Source organism: Ambystoma mexicanum, chromosome 7p, assembly GCF_040938575.1.
Source record: "Ambystoma mexicanum isolate Mex_15411 chromosome 7p, UKY_AmexF1_1, whole genome shotgun sequence".
Lineage (NCBI taxonomy): Eukaryota > Metazoa > Chordata > Amphibia > Caudata > Ambystomatidae > Ambystoma > Ambystoma mexicanum.
Window position 1 is genome coordinate 230,810,432 of NC_090939.1, and position 20,229 is coordinate 230,830,660.

The window sequence follows — 20,229 nt, forward strand, 5'->3', positions numbered from 1 at the left end:
AAGTCTGGGAAAAACTGTATCTTATCTCCCTCGTATTGGAGATCTCCTTTCTCTCTTGCGGCCCTGAGGATTGCGTCTTGATCCTTATAGTTTAGCAGCTTATCTATGATGGGACATGGGTTTGTACCCGGAATGGGTCTTGAGTTAGGAATTCTGTGGGCTCTTTCAAAAACGAAGAGCTTGGACAGGATCTCTGGACCAAACAGGTCTGTGCAAATCTTCTCCACGTGGTCTTCCATCTTGGTGGGCAGTTGGTGCTCTCTGACTCCGACGATCCTTATGTTATTGCGCCGGGAGCGACCTTCCAAGTCCTCATTTTTGGCAGTCACAACTTTCATTTGCGCTTCTAGTGAGGATACTCTGGTAGTTAGGGCTGACGCACCGTCGCCATGATCGGAGATCCTTTGCTCGACTGCGTCCAGCCTGTCCGCATGCTTGTCCAGCCGATGTTGGAGCTGGTCAACTTTGGAAAAGAGTGCATCTAGTTTGCTCCCCAGGCCTCCTATGCCTACTTTGAGATCAAGCAGTATTTCCCTGATGTCGAAGTCCTGCGCCTCTTCTTCGTCATGAGGTGGTACCTGAGTGAGGTAATGTGATCTGCTGTTGGAGTGGGCCTTTTTGGCAGAAGAGCAGATTTCAAAGGTCAGTTTTCTCTGTGACCTATCGGGTTTTTCCCATTCTCTGCATGGATAGGGATGTCCACGCCCCGCGAGGCGGTGCGGCGCCAATCTGGGAGCTTTGGCGGGGCGACTATATTTGAATCCTGCCGGGTGGAACGGCGTGGCGAGCAGGCCGGGAGTTAGGGCCTTGTGCTGCGCTCTATGGTGTGGTGTCGTCATTGTCACAGGATGTCTCTTTTGGACTGGGTGTAGGTGGCTGCAGCATTGAGTGGTTTGTCTCTAGGTGTGTGCTGGTGGCAAGGTTCCGTAGGGAGCCAACAGCGATTTTCCTCAGTCGAGTCCGGATGGATTGCTTCAGCTTGGTTTTAGGTGCCTCTAGGTTGTTGGGATACCCCGCTTTATTTCAATGTTTGAACCCGAGAGCACCGCTGAATGGCGGCTATTCCCCCTTGGGCCCTCTGACATGTCCATCGATGTCGGGCCCCTATGCACTCTCCAAACCTCTTCTGGTCTCTGGACAGTTGGCCCCCGGGCCGGCGCAGCCCCGAGAATCGTGCTGCCAGGTCGATCGCTGGCAGCGAGGAGTTAATCTCTGCTCCCTCCGGGCCCGCAGTCACGGGACCCCGCGAAGCCCTGGCGGCTTCTGATGGCTTGTATGTCACACGGGGGAGTTCGGGGTTCTCAGCAGGTCCACCGCGCGTGTGCATGCGTTATGGAGAAGCGCAGGACGCTCGTACCTGGATTCCCGCAGGGTCGCGGTCGGCTGCCTCTGCGCTCCTCTCCGAGTCGATACTGGGCCGCTCGCTCTTCACAGGCCCCGCCTGGACGCAGCGGTTGCGAATCAGCTGGGCTCTTCCAGCGATTCTGGAGCTCGACTAGCAGCGGGTGCCGCCAGGATGTTGTAGTCGTACGCCAGGCCGCCTCTCAGCTGACTGTCTCCCGCACTCCCGGCCCTCCACGCCTCAGCAGAGGCCGCGTCTCCACGCCGACAAGGGGAGAGGGGGGTTCCTTTCCACCAGGCAATCAGGGGCGAAGCGTCGGGTAGCAGACAGGATGGCCGCAGAGTTTTGTCCGAAATCGCCTCGCCTAAGTGTAACTGGCGTCAAATCGTAGTATCGCCACCACGGTAGCTGCGATTAGTCAGGATCTTGTGGGAGCTTCACAGAGCTCACAGGGAGGCCGCCATTTTGGACGGCTCTCTAGCGCCCTCTCTCTGTTCCTAATAACGTAATGGTCAGCCTGCATGACCTGGATTATCCTTATAATGTTACTGGTGGGGATCAGAATATGCAGGTTTTTTCCTGTTTCACATATATGGCCACCGTCGATCAGCTGTAGGACCAAGGACAACCGGGTATGAAGAAATCGCACCTTTGGGACAAGACATACAAGCATTTTAAAGTATTTTCAAAACGTGCCTATTGGCTGCTCTCCGATTGCACGCTTGCAGAACCCAGTGCCTATCTTGGCAATGTTGTAACCAAATCCTTCCCATGGGCCAAATTAATTCTTACAAAGGACCTTATATTTTACCCACTGCAAAATAGTTAATCTTATAAAGTCACCCCTTTTTCATCTACTCCTCCGAGTAGGGAGGGAATGGGGTCTGGGCTCCCGTGAATTGGAGAAAATGTGACCGAAATGATGCAATGTTTCTTTTCTTGGCAACAGCATCTCATACTACCAATGCAGACTTTGTTACTGGGTTAGTACAAAGAAAGACTGGCCTGGCCTATCCTATGAGAAAGCCAACAACCCTCCCTAAATAACTTGCCTGGCACTGCGCTGTCCATTTCACACCACTGTTTTTCAGACAATCTCTTGCACCATCCCTCCAAAGTGCTTAACTGTGCCAGTTGATTACAAGCAGCAATGTCTGGCCAAGGAGAGCTGCATAAAGTTTTAGGTAGTCTGTACACATGTATATTTTCTCAGGAAGTGAAGGGTAGGGGGGGATATGCCTAATTTCTTTAGCTCTTTCAACAACATCTGACCAAGGACTAATTCCATTGGACGCACATACCGATGCACAGACCTCACAGTACTGCGCTACTGTTAAAAAGATACCAGCCCAAAAAGCCGGCTACCCACACTCTGTCCAGCGCTCGCTTCTCTCGAGCTAAGTCTGCACTTATAATACATACAAAAGAATAAGAAAGCAGACCAAGCTCCTTCGCTCGGAGGACCACCGCAGCAGCCTGGAAAAGTGCCAGGGGGTGGTGGAGAACATACATTTTTGCAGCACCGATCCAATCTATTGAGAAAACAGCCAGATTTGGCCATTTTGTCAAATATTCAAGAATGTTGCAGAAGAGATTGGGATAATTGCCTGCAAATATGCTTAATTTTGATAGGGGTGTTTAAAACATGATACCTAATATGCTTTTTTAGCACTGGGCAGTGCTCTCTAATTCCTGCGTTATCTATGGTGATCCAGTTAAATTAAGCAAAGCGCTACAGTTCTGCCATAAAAAGACAGGTGGGTGTGCGAGAAGGGGAGAGACCAAAACATATTCTACAAACATCACTAATTTCGTTCCTTGCTCCAAATTCAATCCCCTTTTCTGGCATTTACGCCTTAGACCTGTTGGCAAAAGTCTCTGCAAATAAGCAAAAAAGCAGTGAGCAAGGCTGCCCGGTACCCATATTGAAAATGAGTAACAGAATGCCATTAGCTCCTGTTTAGAGGAGCAGGTGGACGCATTATGCCAAACTCCCGCCCCATCACCGCCGCCGTCATACTGGAACGGCAGGAGAAGGGCCCTATATGGGACTACATGTGTTATGCCTATACCGCATCGAGTGTGCGAGAGATGATTTTCCTGGAACCCTTTTGCATATTTGCTAGCTTATGCTTACGTTTAAAGGACAGCACTGGCATTGTTTAACTTGATAGCATGGCACAATAAGCTGAACACTGGCATATCAGAGAGCACCGTTGGGTATTTGCGTTGCACAACCCATTAGCAGCACCCTGGAATATTTGGCAAACAGATATAATTTGGGTGTAACTTGGTATGTGTTGACAGCACTGTAACATAAATGAGCAACTGTGAATGCCTTATTTTCTGGCAATGATATTCCTAGGTACTGCACTAAAGATAGTTATAATTAAATTATTTCTCAATCCAGAATACTTAAAAACGTTGTAGGCTTTACTGGTATATAATTTACGATTGCCCTTTTCCCAATGCACGTGGAACACTATAAGGCACTACTTCAGTAATTTGTCACAAGTGTCCAGGGTGCATACAGTGCAATATAGGGCACACGTGTTTCTGATGGGCACAGACATGATGTGCTGAGGACAAATTCTGCATGTAAATCCTAAGCAGTTTTGAGCAATTTTCTCCCAAAATGTGGTCTGTAAAATGAAACATTTCCTATCCATTCAGGTAAACACAATTGTGAAGGTGGGGGGGGGTAAGGAGCTCCCTCCAAACACCCCTGGAGGAAGGTATGCTTGCTTGCTCCCCTCTGACCTGATCACTTTTATTTGGGGATATTTATTCACGTGCACCTGTCTGAAATGCACTCACTGCATGCCCTTATCTTTTAGGCTTTAGACGTGAGTGGTGATTAGGGACAGAAAGATGACATGGAGTCATTTACGCTGATGCCATTTTACGCAGATGCCATTTCAATGCGGAGGCCAAATAGAAGTGGCGCAAAACCTGAAAGTATAAGCAGACACAAAGATCTGGGGAGCTCACACACAAACTGAACACAAGTGTTTGCGGAATACTGTGGTATTCAAAGTGTGATATCCACTAACCTGCATTAAATTGGACATATTTTTTGGGAAAAGAAGCTATGCCTCCCCTTTTATGCACGTAGCTCTGTGAATTGACACTATTACATTATTTTTTAAAAGAAGAAGTGTGACCTGCAGAGTTTTTCTTCTTGATGCAGTCAATGGAGCTGCGCTGAGTCTTTGGGTGAAGCAGGAGGAGAAGAATTGGCTCAAGGATCCGCGCCACATCATTCAGCGAGAGAGCTCTTATCAGCCAGCCCTGTGCTGCAGCGCCGATTGCGCCATCGGAACAATTCAGGCTATCCAGGACCACAAACAACGACCTGCAAAGAGCAACAGAGAGGGTCAATAACGGAATATTTTCAAGTGTGGAAAATGTATTGAGAGAACATTCTGAAGCATGTAGCCATGAAGTAGTTACAGCGTGTAAGTTACAAAGCTAGTGAATTCTTGGGACTGAGATGCCAACTTCCCAACCTGCACTCAAAAACCATTCAAGCCTATGAAATAAAAGTAGCGAGAAAGTAATAAGCTAAAAAGACAAGAACTACCTGTCGAAGGAACGATTATGGGAGGAGACGCGGCTGCCTTGGATTTCTCTGGTTAAATGCCATATGACGGAGAACCTGAAAAGGGCCTCCAGCCGTGTCCCCTTGTGAAAGAAAAACAAAGACCTCTTAGATAGGATTACAGTCTGCATTACTGAATGTACTACTTCGAGGGGTAGCTGTGAATCATTGACAATCATACTTACAATTCATCATACTGATAATACTTTATGCATTCAATCTGTTCAGGCATTAGGCATTGGTATACAAAGGCTGATAGTTTTGCTAGAGATTTGTTAATGCTCTATGAAGCATGTCAAATGGTGGCTATACCTACTGTACACTAGGTGCATATGCATTATAAAAACAGTTCTGTATTACCAACACATTCTTTTTGGAGCATCTGGTCCACTGTGCTGAGCGGAAAAAACAAACTGTTTTAGACATTATAAGGCCATCCGCAGAATTAAAGAGCTGTACTGGTGTCGGTCTGCTGACCCGGTAAATTATTCACCAATATGAGAATCTTTTGTGTCCATCCCAAAACACCATACCTAACTCATACCTCTCTTTCTTCCAATGACATTCATTAACTTTTAAAGTCCCTTTACAGAACGCTTGAGGGTCGACTGGCAAAGGGGATGGTTGGAGCATGTCTGTGTTTTGAGGAAGGGAATCCATGTGTTCCACTTGGACACCACACTTGCATGACCAAGGCTTCCTAACACATGAGACGTCTGCAAAGGAGCAATGCAGTTTATGGCAGATCCCTTTGAATGATGCAGTTTCTACAGTGCTCCATCGTTTCTAACATGAGCTGATACAAGAAGTATTTTTCAGGGCTTCAAGGGGGATAAACCAGGTCTGGGGTATTGAAAACCCCTGAATGGGAGGAAAAGCTGATCAACTACTTCCCAAATTGGCACTACGTCAAGTTGTAAGACCCTAGGAATGCAGGTTCACTGCTTGCAGGCAATCTGGATACGTGGTAGCCGTCCAATGGATACCAGTAAAACCTCCCGGTCTCTGAATAGTGCCATGGGCTGTGAGAGAATGCAGCATGTTCTTTATTCACATCTGCTTAGATGCTTCAGAGCAAATCATCTGTCCAACATGAGACTTTGGATTCAGGACAAATCACAATATTGGGATCACCAAGTAACCACATTCAAACCTGGACCTTCTGGGTAATAAAAGGATAGTCTGCAATTAAACACATTGTGCTCTTTGCTACGAAACAAATCTTTGAGTACAAAACAAAATCTAAAAAACTTTGCAAAATAATAGAATGGATAAGAAAACACATACCTTGAAAACACAAAGTAAAGTAATTCTAAAAATTGTTGAAACAAATGAGGTGGGAAGGGATCACTGTTAAGGGAGTGGGACAGGGTATGGGAAAAGGAAAGAATAAAAAGGAGGAAAAAAAGGGGAAAAGGTTCCACTGCAGTCTCACTTCAGGGGGACCCATGCTTCTCTAGGAGAGCTCTTAGAAGGGCCCAGTTGCACCCACAGCAGGGACCCAACAGTGGGAAACATTGTGGTAATGCCATTTCTTGGTTTGGCATTTCCCTGCTTGGGAACCTACCTTCTCCTGGGCGAAGAGAAAACTTTTGTTTCATAGGTACCAGTTTGTCCATTTAGATGAATGTGGTCAGAGAATACTAGAGATTCTCTTATTTTTATCTTAATCAATTGAATATTTAGTGGGTTGTGGATTCCAACTACGTCATTTTAGGGAGGTATCCTTTTAGTCTTTTTCTACTTATTGCACATTGTACAGGGTGAACAGCATTTCATGTCTCTCTTTAGACGAAAATGACAAATGTTTTCAAGTTTTTACATTGAACTGTATAAAATTACTTTGGTCATGTGTTTGTACTGTAATTGAAAAGGTTTTTAACTTAACAAAATGTATTGCAATTTTACGTTTTGTATTTGTGAAAGGTTTGAACTTAAACAATGACACAATTTTAAAAAAAGTCAGAAACCTTCTTTAATTTCGCCTTTAAAAATCCTCTAGTAGACCTGTGGTTATGGTCTTGAGGTGATTTATTGCTGAAGCTCTTGAGCAAATGATTCTTTAAATTCACTCTATGAACATGGACTTAGTAGCCCAGTATATGGTTCCAGGACAAGGATTTGTCAGATTGCTCTGGGAACTTGGACTCAGTATCCTAACATGCAGTATTTACAGCTCAATCTGGGAACTTGGTCTCTGTATCACTGCAGGTAGCGTTTTCAGGGAAGAATATGCTCTCAATTTAATAAGGGAATTTAAGTGTACTTTCCTAGCACACACCTGTTTCACAAACAGCTTTTCACTGAAAGTCTGGACTCACTTTCCTAGCTGGGCCCTTTTTCCCAGCAATTGATCTTCTCAGTTCTCTCAGTCTGTATTTAGTATCACAGCATGCAAGATTCTCAGGACAAGTGTTTTCACCTTGTTGGTTCTGGAACTTTGGCTTCTTGTACCAGGTGCACAGGTTTTCAAGCTCAATAAAGTAGTGTAGTACGATGGTGGAAATATTTTCATTTAACTAGATGCAAGCGTTGTTTGTTTTTAGCATTCAGGTCTTTTAATTTCAGCAATGGAGTCTTTTCTCAGGCTTGGATGGCTCAGTTCTTTTGGGGGTTTAGGTTTCAGCGTTCCAGCATAGCATTTCAGCAGTTTGGGAAACATGAACTTCCTTTTTCACAAGGCATCTGCCGGCTTCTTCACTCCAAGATTTATAATTACTCCTTTAGAGACATGGGGAAGTTGTATTTCTGTTTCCACACATCAGGATTCATAACCTCTCCTTCAGAGGTATTGGGAAATTGGAAAGTAATTTCCTACAATGCACTGGTCTTTCACTTTCACCCACTCACACCCTCTTTTTAGGAGGTATTGTAAAGTTTGATTTCCCTTGCTAATATGCATCAATTGTTCACCTACTAGTTGGGATTTTCCGATTCAACATGGACCAGATTCTTTGTTGGACAAATGCAAGGGATTCTCCTCACTCACTCTGCTTTGCGGCCTCGGCTCTCCGGACTCCTCAGCATCAACTTTCTCTGCATACTGTACAGCAGACTATGATGTCCCTCGAGAGCTACCCCTTTCTCCTGAACAGCCTCCTACTTTCATTCTCCATTGGTTCCACGGTCCTTCTTCACAAGATTGAAAAATATATATCTTCGTGTTGCTTCTGGGGTTCTGTCAGATAGGTGACTGAACACAGTTATAATTGGCACGACTTGAAGAACATGGCTATTTTAAAAAAAAATGTAATATTAATTCATACCATTATGTCCCATTGTCTTATCCACCTTAAAATTTGCTAAATTCAAGCAGACTGCCTTGTGCATAGAATCCACCCTTTTTCAGTTAATTTTTTCTGCTGCTCATCTGTGACCCCATTTTTTGTTTCATGTTAATAATGAGCAAAAGAAGTGGTTCCACAATTTACCTATACCTTGTGTTCTACAGGTTTTCTCACTCATCGGATCAAGCTGATCATTCTGCCATCACACTCAACATAATTATAGCATACTGGTTGCTACAAAGAATCTACAGGATGTTGAGTTGTTTGCTAAATACTTTAAAATCCCACACTTAGGAAAATAATAAGCACAGTGTCTGAACCGAAGCAGTTAACAAATACAATATGTGAGACAGACCTTGATGGAAAGAGACAAAAGACTGAGGCTCGCAGAAGTACGATACAGACTCTTAAGACAGTCCCGGTTTCTTTATTAACTGCCACAAACAGAAATGAACAAGGGGAAGCTACTTTGGTGGATGTTTTTAGTTGAATCGCTAATTTACTAAATTCCACATGCCATGTGGAGGATCAAAAATACAAATGTTCTGAGGCAAAATATCAATGATACAAGGGCACACACTCTGATATCATTCAACCAGCTGTATTTCCTTGCGAAACCCAAAAATCAATAGAAGCAAAAGAAAAACTAATCATATTAACATCAATATTTGCATATCACTTGCTACCGCGTTGACACACTATGTGCAAATATAATCCAACTCAATGGCACAATTTATCCCAAACCCGTGACTAGCGATCTAAGCAGTGAACGGTTTATCTGAATGGCTAGTGTTGATTCTGTTACGCTGGTATACAGATCCAACTGGGGCAAAAGAGATACTTTCTCCTCCTCACACCCATACAGTGCAACAGTTACTTAGTTTTATTCATGATGAACATACGGTACTCTACGGGATTACTACTACTGCGTTTTGTGGAGAAAGCAGTATTTTTGACACATGAATTAGGCCTTCAGTCACACACTATTGAAAAGCTTAATAAAATACATGGGAGGATTGAACTTCTGCTTAGATGTTGACAAAGATGTGCGTAGACATGTTTTGGCTGCTTTTGGGGCTATATTAATACAATTTATCTATGCATTAGAGTACAAAAGACAACTCACTTTGTCGTGCTCCAGCAACGCTTGGCAGATAATTTCTTCACAAATATTAGCAGACGGCGACAAACAGTGCAATCTGTAGAAGAGTTCCACACAGGTGACGTGGTGCTCTCTTGTCTCCTTGTTCAGCTGATTCCAGAGGACATGGGCCACCCGCTGAAAGAAATGCAAACGATCACGATTTCTACCACGCATGTGCGGTTTCTAGAGTTCAGCCTTTGCGTTTCTACTGTGTTTAGCTTGTCCCAGCAACGTATTGCCAACTAAAATAAGGTTAAAGCAGGATTTCAAAAGAGGAAACTTTACATTTAGGATCCAGCAGTGTGCTTGCAAATCCCCCATCAGAGACAGATTTACAGACGCTGCGAGCAGTAAAGGGGGGGAAGTTGTAAATTGCAATACATTGACAAGCAAGCATTAATAAATAGAACGTATCATGCAGGTCATATATTTAAATTCTGTGCCCCGCTAATATTGGAGGCACCACGTGGTGGGGCCACGTGTGCCTAACAATGCACGAGCCCAGGAGGGGCTTAAGTCACAACACTTTGTACAAGAAACAATGGGGATAAATGGCCTTAAATACGGCGGTGACAATAAAATAAATACAGCAATAAATGTTACCACAAAATCACATTAGCTGATTACATATAAATAACCAGTGTAACAGTTTGTTTGGTCCCTTTTCATCCACTTCCTTAAACAGTGCTTCACTCGCCCTGGGTACTCTCTACATTTCCAGAAGATACAGATTTCTATTAATATAATAATAATTATGTATTATTGTAATATGTATATGTAATAATTAAGTTATAGTTTATTTTGGCTAATGCACAATACAAATGAAAAAAAAAAATTCTTATATCGCGCTACACACTCATAGGTCTCAGAGCGCTCAAATAACAGAAGAAATTGTTATCCCACAGAGTGGTACTCATTTTATAGACCTCGGAAGGATGAAAGGCTGAGTTGACACTGCCGGGATTCGAACCTGCCACATCAGGCTGCACACAGATATCAGAGCAAGCGCACACAGATATCAGAGCAAGCGCTTAGCTGGACCTTGATATTATTGAAATTATTTAGTTCTCTAAACACACAATAAAACTTTTTTTTAACCCGAAATGTACCAAATGAACTATTGGCAGCTGCAGTCTTCTGACAAATGAAGAAAGCGCGTTTGGGGGCCTAGAATGAAAAGGAAACTTTGGTTTATCGGTCTCCTGCAATGAGCGGTACAGCTGCTTCCTCACGTCTGGCTGGTCCTCAGGCTGAATCATGCTGTAAGGGGGCCTGCGGAGAAGGGGCGTGAGGAGGTGGGCGGGGCTGGGCAGCTTCCGGACAGTGGATGTTCTGTTGCAAGGTGACTCTGGCGTGTGCTGTGATCAAAGGAATCATATGGAGAAGATCCCACAGTGATTAGGTTGCTCTTCGGTCGTTCGGCACTTTATCTAGTTCCGTGACGTTTCTCCCTTACGTGGTTATTTCGTCAAAACTGTGGGATCTTCTCCATAAGATTCCTTTGATTTACTAACACTATGGTAACCATGAGAGTCACATTGAAGTTTAAACTCCGCTTACCACAGGCATGAGGCGGATTGTATTACTTGACCTAGTTGGGAACCAGATTGGAAAGGGAAAAGCAAGAAGATATAGCAACCACTGATGAAAACAGATGCACTCACAAGTTAAAGAGAGATAAGTGAAAGGAGAAAAACCACGCCCGGCACAGATATGCAGAGTTGTTCTCCCTGAAGAAATGAGGATCAGACTACTGATTTGAACTTTGTCTTTTTAATAACTAATAGAGCTTGCACACTATTTGTCCTGAAGAAAGCGGAAAAGGTCACGAGAACTGCTGAAACCGGTTGACAGACAAAAAATAGGCTCGGGCAGGCTGGTCCCAGCCGTGAGAACTATAGAAACACTGAATGTGATCTCGGTGAAAAACAAGAAATAGCAAACTCATTTGCAAACCAATAGAAGTATATTTCACCTATATTTGTTTGTGATTCAATGGCAAAAAATTGAATAATTATGGATGTTTTAGCAAATAAAGACACACTTACTGGTAGCGATATAAATAAAGTTCTATAAAATCGACTCCCAATGAGTGTGCAATTTTTAGCATAGTGAAAGTAGTAAGAGTTAGGGCAAGTGTTCGTGCTATCCCAGACCCTTGATAGGCGTTACGTACAGCTCTTCCGTTTAGCCTCATGCATATCCTTGCTGCAGTATTTTGGATGTGTTGGAGTTTTTATTAGTGAGCCATTCAGGCATTCCAAGGTAGAGGCTGTTCACGTAGTCGATTCTTGATAATACAAAGGAGAATATTGCAAGTGTTGTGTGGGAAGAAGAGGTAGGGGTGGATCCCTCTAATTAGTCGCAGGAGGTAGAAGCATGTCTTTGCTATAGTGCTGACTTGTGGTTATAGTGAGAGTCCATTGTCCACAATTATGTCTAGATTTTTTTTAATCACACTAGATGCTTCCGGTTGGGTTCCCATGTCAGGTGGCCAGTTCAGTTGTGCGTCTGTTGAGTTATCCTACGGGGGTGAGATCATTATTTCTGTTTTGGTCAGGTTTAGCTTGAAGTCATTGGTTGTCATCCAGCTGTATATGTCAGTGAGGCATTTGTTGAAGGTGTTGTTTAGGTCTTGGGTTAAGGCGTCCTTGACAATGAGTTGGGGGTCATCTGCATAGTTGTAGGCAGTCAGTCCGTGGTTTCGATTAAGGGGGGCATGTAAATGTTGAAGAGGAGTTGGGAGAGGCTAGAGCCCTGTGGTACGTCACAGGAGATGTTTTTGGTATTAGAAATAAATGGCTGAAGGCAGGTTCTTTCAGTAATCTTAAGTGAGGAAAGATTTTAGCCATTGTAAAGTGAAGTCTTTTACGCCACATTCCTAAAGTCTCTCGATTAGTGTTGTGTGTCTGATGGTGTCAAACGTGGCTGATATGTCCAGTAGTATGAGGGCAGATTGTGTATTGTTGTCTGCATTTATTTTTAGGTTGTCCCATATGGATAGAAGTGCTGATTCTGTTCCTCTCATGGCTCCACAGCTGACTTGCGAGTGGTCGAGGGTTCTGTTCATTTCTACGTGGGTTGAGTAGAATTTTGTAAATGTTGTACTCCAGTAGCTTTGCCGGGTAGGGTAGATTTAATATAAGTCTGTAGTTGGTGGGATCTTCCGTGCTTTCGGTTTCGTTTTCTTAGAGTAGCTTGATGTAAGCCAATTTAAAATATTTAGGTACTATTCCTGTGTTTAGGGATAAGTTAATCAGTAGCCGGAAGTAAGATGCAGGGGTGCTGTGGTTGATGATTTCTTTGTGGATGCCTTGGGGGACATCGATTGCAGGGGGACCCGGCGAGGTTGGTGTAATTGATTAGTGTGGTGAACAACTCTTCATCTATGTGTTCAAATCGGACAAGTGTTGCTGTGGTTGGTGGCGCACTGGTTATTGGGGGTTCCATATTTGTGCTTGTGTTTATTGTTGCATGGCTTGCTTCAATGGTCTGTTGGATTGTTTCCATTTTTATTTTTAGGTAGTGATGGGGGGTGACATACAATGAGGTGTAACTTGGCACAACACAGTCAGGTGAAAGCCAGGCCTGATTTAGTGGTTGTTGTGGGCGGAGAGTGTGGTGTTGGAGGAATAATATTATCTAGATTCAGAATGCAACCTTACCTCTGTTGTTATAGTGCCTTATCTGTGTGTCGTTGCAGGAGGCCACCTCTGCTTTGCAGGGTTGGGGTGCGTGGCAAGCTCTTGAGCGCTGGATAGCCCTAGATGTTATCTGGACTCAGCACAATGTCTAACTTTACTGAACAGCAACATTTGGGTGAGTATCCAAGTGTCTAGCTTCTGAGCGCAGTAAGGTTTAAGGAAACTGCAATCTCAGTTGAGTGATTGCAGCACCGGTGGTCTTCTACCTTTGCTCTCCATGCTGGGCCATGGGCTGCCAGTGCTACTCTTTTGGGAATGGGAAATGCTCAGGTTCAGGGCACGCTTGAGTTTTTTCCCCCTTCAGCCAGTGCCAAGGAAAGACATCGACAGGTTTCTTCAGTGCACTCCAAATTATCTTCATGGAATTAGTGGCAATCATTTGTATGAAGCTCCAGGGCTACACCATTTTAGGTGTAACCCAGCAGAGTGACAAGCCATTTTCTTAACTTCACCCAAGGATGTCCAGGTGTCCCCTTTGTAAGGAACTCACGGTGGCAACAGTAAAGACAGAAGACACCAGTGATCACATTTCAAGGGTTTGTTTAATCATTTATAATGCGCACCAGACCCGGAGGCATCAGGGCGCAGCAGTAACAAGAATATACAAGGCTTAGGTACAAAGGTTACAGTACAGATACAGGAAATAGATAAGTCAGTGAATACAGTGAGGTGGATATAGACAATAAATAGATACAGTACATAAGTGTGAGTAATGCAGGTACAGTACAAAAGTATAAGTCATACATAGGCGGGTCTTAAAGATTCGTAGACTTGAGACAGTGTTATGCTTGATCTAAAATGGCGCTGGTGCGCAATGTATTCTGGGAGCGCTTGGAGCCATGATGGATATTTACTTCATGCCGCAGTGAAAAGCTGCACACATTTTGCTGAGTGTTAGATTCACGGTGCTGAGAAAAACATGCTTTCCAAACCTGGTATGGGGTCAAGGACATTTCTGATGGGAAAGCTAACTTTGTTATGGTTTGCTACTGTTCTCCGTGGAGCGTGTTTTTAGAGAAGGGAGGCACTGCGCTTCTTGGGGGGAGCTCTCGATTGACCCCAGCTGGCAACCGACGGCTGTTCCTCAACTGCGCAAGTGCAATTTCCAGAAGGTTCGAGAATTGACTCCCTTTTGTGGAGTGTGTATATATGCGGAAGCCCGGAGGTGGTCAGGTGAGACTTCAGCCGCAGAAGGACGCTTCCGTCTGGCCCTCCTGTGAGCTGTGGTGCTCTCGGCCGGGCTGGCTTTCAGCCGCTTCTGGGCGAGATGCGAAGAACAAGTTACTTTCTTACCTGGTAACGTTCTTTCGATGGGATGGTCCGACGACGTATTCCATATCTATGACATGTAATCACCACAGCTGTGCTGCTTCGGAAGCTTTTCGGCGTCTGCGTCCTGCGTCGATGACGTTGATGCGCCGTCGTCGAGGACCTCCTCCGACGTCATCCGATGTGATAAGTAGGACGCACGACGCCCATAGCCTCAGTTGTAGTTTTTTCCCCCAGAACGTGTGACATAAGTCAACTGCCAGTCAGACACAAAACCTTGCGGAACGTAAGCTGCAATCGCAAAAGAAATTCTGCAGCGGGGAAGGCAGGGCGGGAGCGATATGGAATACGTCGTCGGACCATCCCATCGAAAGAACGTTACCAGGTAAGAAAGTAACTTGTTCTTCGAGGGGATTGGGTCCTCCGACGTATTCCATATCTATGACAGACTCCCAAAGCAGTACCAAGCAAGGAGGAGGGAAAGAATTTAGAATCAAAATTTAGAATAGCCAATCAAATAGCAGAGCAAAGGACCGCCTTGCCAAAGGCCAGATCCTGTGCTCGGATGGAATCGAGGGAATAGTGACGTACAAATGTAAGTCCTGAAGCCCAGGTGGCTGCATCACAGATGTTGCGAATAGGAACACCCCTCTGCAGGGCAGTAGACGCAGCCATACCCCTGGTAGAATGGGCCCGCAAGCCAACCGGTGGATCCTTACCCGCCAAGCGGTAGCACTCTGAGATGGCCAAAATAATCCAGCGAGACAAAGTCTGTTTCGTCACAGCTTGCCCCAAACGCTTTCCAGCGTAACCAATAAAGAGTTGATCATCCACTCTGACCCGGGACATGCGTGAAACATAAAAGCTTAAAGCTCTCCTAGGATCAAGCCTATGGAGCCTCTCCTCTTCCTTACCAGGATGCGGACGAGGATAGAATGCCGGAAGAACAACCTTCTGGGCCAAATGAAATTCCGTCACTACCTTCGGAAGAAAAGAAGGACGAACTCTAAGGACAACCCTGTCCTTGTGAAATACAGTGAAGGGAGGCTTAACTGAAAGTGCCTGTAACTCACTCACTCTGCGAGCGGAAGTAACCGCAACTAAAAACACAGTTTTCAGAGTTAACAGCCTCAAAGGGCAAGAATGTAAAGGCTCAAACGGAGCACCCATAAGAAACTTAAGAACAAGGTTTAAATCCCAACCGGGCACCAGGAAAGGTGACGGAGGGAACACATTAGTGAGCCCTTTCAGGAACTGTGAAATCAAAGGGATTTTAAAGTAAGAACACTCTTCAGACGAGGGCTTAAAGATGGACAGCGCCGCCAGGTAACCCTTAACGGTACCCACTTGCAAGCCCCTGTGGGCCAAAGAAAGTAAAAAGGACAGAACCATGGGGATGTCACATGCAAAAGGATCCACATTCTGAACTCTGCACCAGTCACAGAACTTACGCCAACGGCAACGGTACAGAGACTTTGTTGCTGGCCTTCGGGCCGAAAGCAACACCTCCATCACGTCCTCAGGGAGGTCCCAATCCTTATACCTCAACCTTTCAGAAGCCAAGCGTGAAGGTTGAGGGATCTGACCTCTGGATGGAGAACCTGACCCCCCTCCCATGCGAGCAGATCGTCTCGGTAGGGAAGACGACGTGGAGGGCAGATGGATAAGTCGAGAAGGTCCGGGTACCATGTCCTCCGAGCTCACGCCGGGGCAATGAGGACCATCCGGGAACCGAACTTCCGTAACCTCCGCAGCACTTGCGGGATGACGGGGACTGGAGGAAACGCGTACAGCAGCGGGAAGGACCACTCCACCACGAACGCGTCTCCTAAGGCTCCTTTTGGAGGAAATTCCCGCGAGCAAAACCTTTCGCACTTCCGGTTGACACTGGAGGCGAAGAGATCCACTTGAGGGGTCCCCCAAAGGGCGAAGATCTCCAGGAGAATCTCCTGAGCCAACTCCCACTCGTGAGAGATCGCGCTCTGCCTGCTCAGAGCGTCCGCCGTCACGTTTTCGGCTCCGACAAATGAACTGCTGAGATCAAAACTTCCTGCTGGATGGCCCAGAACTCGAGCTGCATCGCCTCCCTGCACAGAGGAAGTGACCCTGCCCCCCCCTTTTTGTTGAGGTAGTGCATGGCCACTGTGTTGTCCGTCAGGATCAGGACATTCTTCCCTCGCACAGACGGCAGAAAAGCCTTCAGGGCTAGCCTGACGGCCCTCAGCTCCAACAGATTGATATGGAGTCTGGACTCCGACGGAGACCAACGACCGCTGACTGTCAGCCCGTTGGCATGAGCTCCCCATCCCGTGAGGGATGCATCCGTCACGATCGTCACCTCCGGCCAGGGAAGCCAAAATGGAGCCCCCCTCATCAAGTTGCCTTCGACGGCCCACCACAGAAGGTCCCGGGCGACCGAGGACGGCACCTGAATCGAGTCCGACATCCTGCCGGAGGACTGCGACCATTGCGTCTTGAGTGCCCACTGCAAAGATCTCATCCGCAGGCGAGCCTCTGGCACCAGAAGAATGCAGGATGCCATGAGGCCGAGCAACCTCAAGAACTCGAACGCTGGGAGCGTCTGGGCATGCTGAAACTTGTGCACCTTCTGCTGAATGTGAAGAGCCCTCACCTGGGGAGGAAAACACAGCCCCAGGGAAGTGTCGAGCACTGCTCCGATGTACTGGAGCCGCTGTGTTGGCGTCAAATGGGACTTCTTTAAATTGAGGGAGAAGCCCAGCCTGTGAAGGGAGCGACAGGTGACCGACAGATGATCCAGGACTTGCTCGGGAGAGTCCCCCTGATCAACCAATCGTCCAGGTAGGGGTAGACGTGAATCCCCCCTTGCCTGAGATGCGCTGCCACCACCACCATGAGCTTGGTGAAAACCCTCGGGACGGAGGTCAATCCGAACGGCAGGACCCGAAACTGAAAGTGCGAGTCGCCAACCGCGAACCTCAGGTACTTCTTGTGCTTGGGATGGATCGGCACATGGAAGTAAGCATCCTTGAGGTCGAGTGACACCAACCAGTCCCGAAGCTGAAGGGCCTGGAGGACTTGAGAGAGAGTAACCATCTTGAACTTGTCCTTCCTGAGGAGTTTGTTTAAACCGCGCAAGTCCATGATGGGTCTCAATCCCCCGTCTTTCTTCGAAACCAAAAAATAAGGGGAATACCATCCCATGTTCCTCTCCGCTACAGGCACCAGTTCTATGGCGCCTTTCTCCAGCAGGGCTTGAATTTCCTGCGCAAGGAGCGGATCCGGACTCTGCAAAGAGAGGTTCCCCGGTGGATTGTCGCGAGGCCTGTGCCGAAAGGGAAGACAGTAGCCGTGGGTTATGATCTCCAGAACCCACACATCTGAAGTAATGGCTTGCCACTCTACAAGATGCTGCGCCAGCCTTCCCCCAACCGGCGAACCATGGGACATGGCCTCACGACTGAGTGGGAGCGGCTGCGGCGTTACCTGAGGGCAAAGAGGCAACTGCCCGAGCGGCCTTGGCACCACAGGTACCCTGTCGTCCACCTCTGGTACCCCTGCGTTGGCCTCTTTGACTGCCAGCCCCTCTCGCTTTACTGAAGGATGAGTAATAGCGAAAGGAACCACCCCTCCACTGCTGTCCCCTAGGACGAAAAGGCGGAGGTTGGCGAACTGCAGCGCCCAACGACTTCGCTGCAGCTTTTGAGGTCTGTAACCTCTCAAGGCTCTCGTCAGCCTTGCTGCCAAAAAGGTGTTCACCGTTAAAGGGCATGTTGAGGAGCCGGGACTGCACATCAGGAGCAAACCCCGACTTCCGCAACCACGCAAACCTGCGTATCACGGTGCTCGCCGCCATGGACCTACTGACGCATTCAGTTAAGTCCAAACCCGACTGAACGGACTCACACATGGCATCCTTACCATCCTGGACCATAGCAAGGAAAACCATCCCGTTCGTCCCCTTCGGGAATATGTTCAGCCGCTAACGCAACACAATTCCACAGAGTGTGCGTGAAACGCGACAAGGCACAAATGGAGTTGGCCGCCTGAAGCGCCATACCACCAGAAGAAAACACTTTCTTCGCCCAGCCATCAAAACGTTTGTCGTCCCTATCAGGAGGGATGGTAGGGTACGACGCCTGCTTCGCCGGGGCCGTGGCCGCCTGCACCACCAAACTCTCCGGAGTGGGGTGCCTGGTCAAGTAGCAGGGGTCGCCACTGGCTGGACGGTATTTTCGCGACAAGGATCTGCCCACCGCCGGGAGACTCTCCGGAGCAGTCCAAGCCGCCGCCACCCTTCTCTGTAAAGCCATATGGAACGGCAGAACCGGGTCAGTTGGGGGACCAACATCAAGGATGTCTGTCAGATCATCCTGCACAAATTCCCCTGGGGGAGCAGACCATCCCAAGTACTCAGAAACCCTAGCCATAAGGCGCCAGTACGAGGAATCAGCATGAGAGCCAGGCTCAGGCCTACAAAACTCCACCTCCGGAGAGGTGTCCAGTCCACTGGCATCATGCAGCGACTGTCTCAACTCGTCAAACTGACTATGGCCCGAGACAATTTCATCCGGAACCTGACTAGGAACCAGGCCATCAGAATCCTCATCCGCCTCTGAAATATAGTCCAGGTGGCGAAAAGAAGGCACTCGAGAGTGCTTGCTCTTAACCAGAGCCTTCCTAGGGGGTCCACCCGTGCCCTGGGGTACCTCCGATACGAAAGGCGTCGATGGCGTCGAGCGAATCGGCGCCAGCGTCGAGAGAACCGGCATCGGCGCCGAGAGGATCGGCGTCGAGGAAATCGGCGTCGACGTCAGATGCAGCGCCTCCAGAATCGGCGGCGTCGACACAGCCCTCGAGGCCGGAGCCCCGAGCGTGTCCCTCGACGACCTGAGCGTCGACGGCATCGACGACTTCCTCGGAGCCAGAGCCTCGAGAAAGCCTGTCGACGCCCTCGACGCCACAGACGTCGATGCCTTCTTCGAAGACCTCACAGGTGCACACGGTCTCGAACGCGTCGAGGACCGGGACCTGGAACGGGTACGTCGAGAACGAGTCCCCTTGTCCGAACGGGACCTCTCCCGTGACTCGTGCCGACCACTCTTGCGAGCGGTGTCTCTCGACCTCACACGACCGACCCCACTCGGGGGCACGGACGGCTGAGTACCCTGCGACTCAAGAATCGCCAGCATCTTCTTCCCGAAGGAAGCCCATTCCTCCGGCGTCGCACGGCTGGAGGGGTAAGCGACGCGCCGGGCAGAGCCCTCCGAAGAGGACCTGGAAGACGACCGGTGACGGCGCTCCCGAGAATGCCTCGAAGAGGCTGAGGAGTGGCAAGACCGACTCCTAGAAGGAGACCCACGAGACTTCCGACGATGACACAGAGAGTCACCCCTCCAATCATCCGTCGAAAGCCCCGCAGACTTCGACTTCCGGGGCTTGGACACCCGACCTACCGACAACTTCTTCTTACGTTCGCGTAAGGCTTTGGACGTGAGCGACTGGCAGTCGATACAGTCATCCGTGTCGTGGGCCTCCCCGAGGCACCAGAGGCAGGCGTCGTGCGAGTCCGTCACCGACATCTTGGACCCACACTCCCCGCACTTCTTGAAACCCGGATGCGGGGTCGAAGACGAAGTAGACATCTTCAGAAGGATTTTCACAAACGAACAGGTTCGAAGAACCGAGAAGAACAGAACTCCAAAGAGTCGAGGCGATTAAACCGAGAAACGCGAAGCAACACGTGCGCGGAAAAAACGGAACTGAGGCTATGGGCGTCGTGCGTCCTACTTATCACATCGGATGACGTCGGACGTCGGAGGAGGTCCTCGACGACGGCGCATCGACGTCATCGACGCAGACGCCGAAAAGTTTCCGAAGCAGCACAGCTGTGGTGATTACAT

At 47.7% G+C, this 20,229-nt stretch overlaps 1 protein-coding gene across 3 annotated transcripts in view; it reads right to left on the reverse strand.

The window, feature by feature from the left end:
• The window catches only part of DOP1B (DOP1 leucine zipper like protein B), a 1,145,257-nt gene that overhangs the window by 503,840 nt on the left and 621,188 nt on the right, over positions 1–20,229 (reverse strand). For all 3 annotated transcript variants that reach the window (XM_069636119.1, XM_069636117.1, XM_069636118.1), the window contains exons 16-18: positions 9,357–9,509; positions 4,926–5,026; positions 4,507–4,697 (exon numbers count right to left, since the gene is read on the reverse strand). In XM_069636119.1, coding sequence (XP_069492220.1) covers positions 4,507–4,697; positions 4,926–5,026; positions 9,357–9,509 — 445 coding nt within the window. The remainder of the gene's footprint in view (positions 1–4,506; positions 4,698–4,925; positions 5,027–9,356; positions 9,510–20,229) is intronic.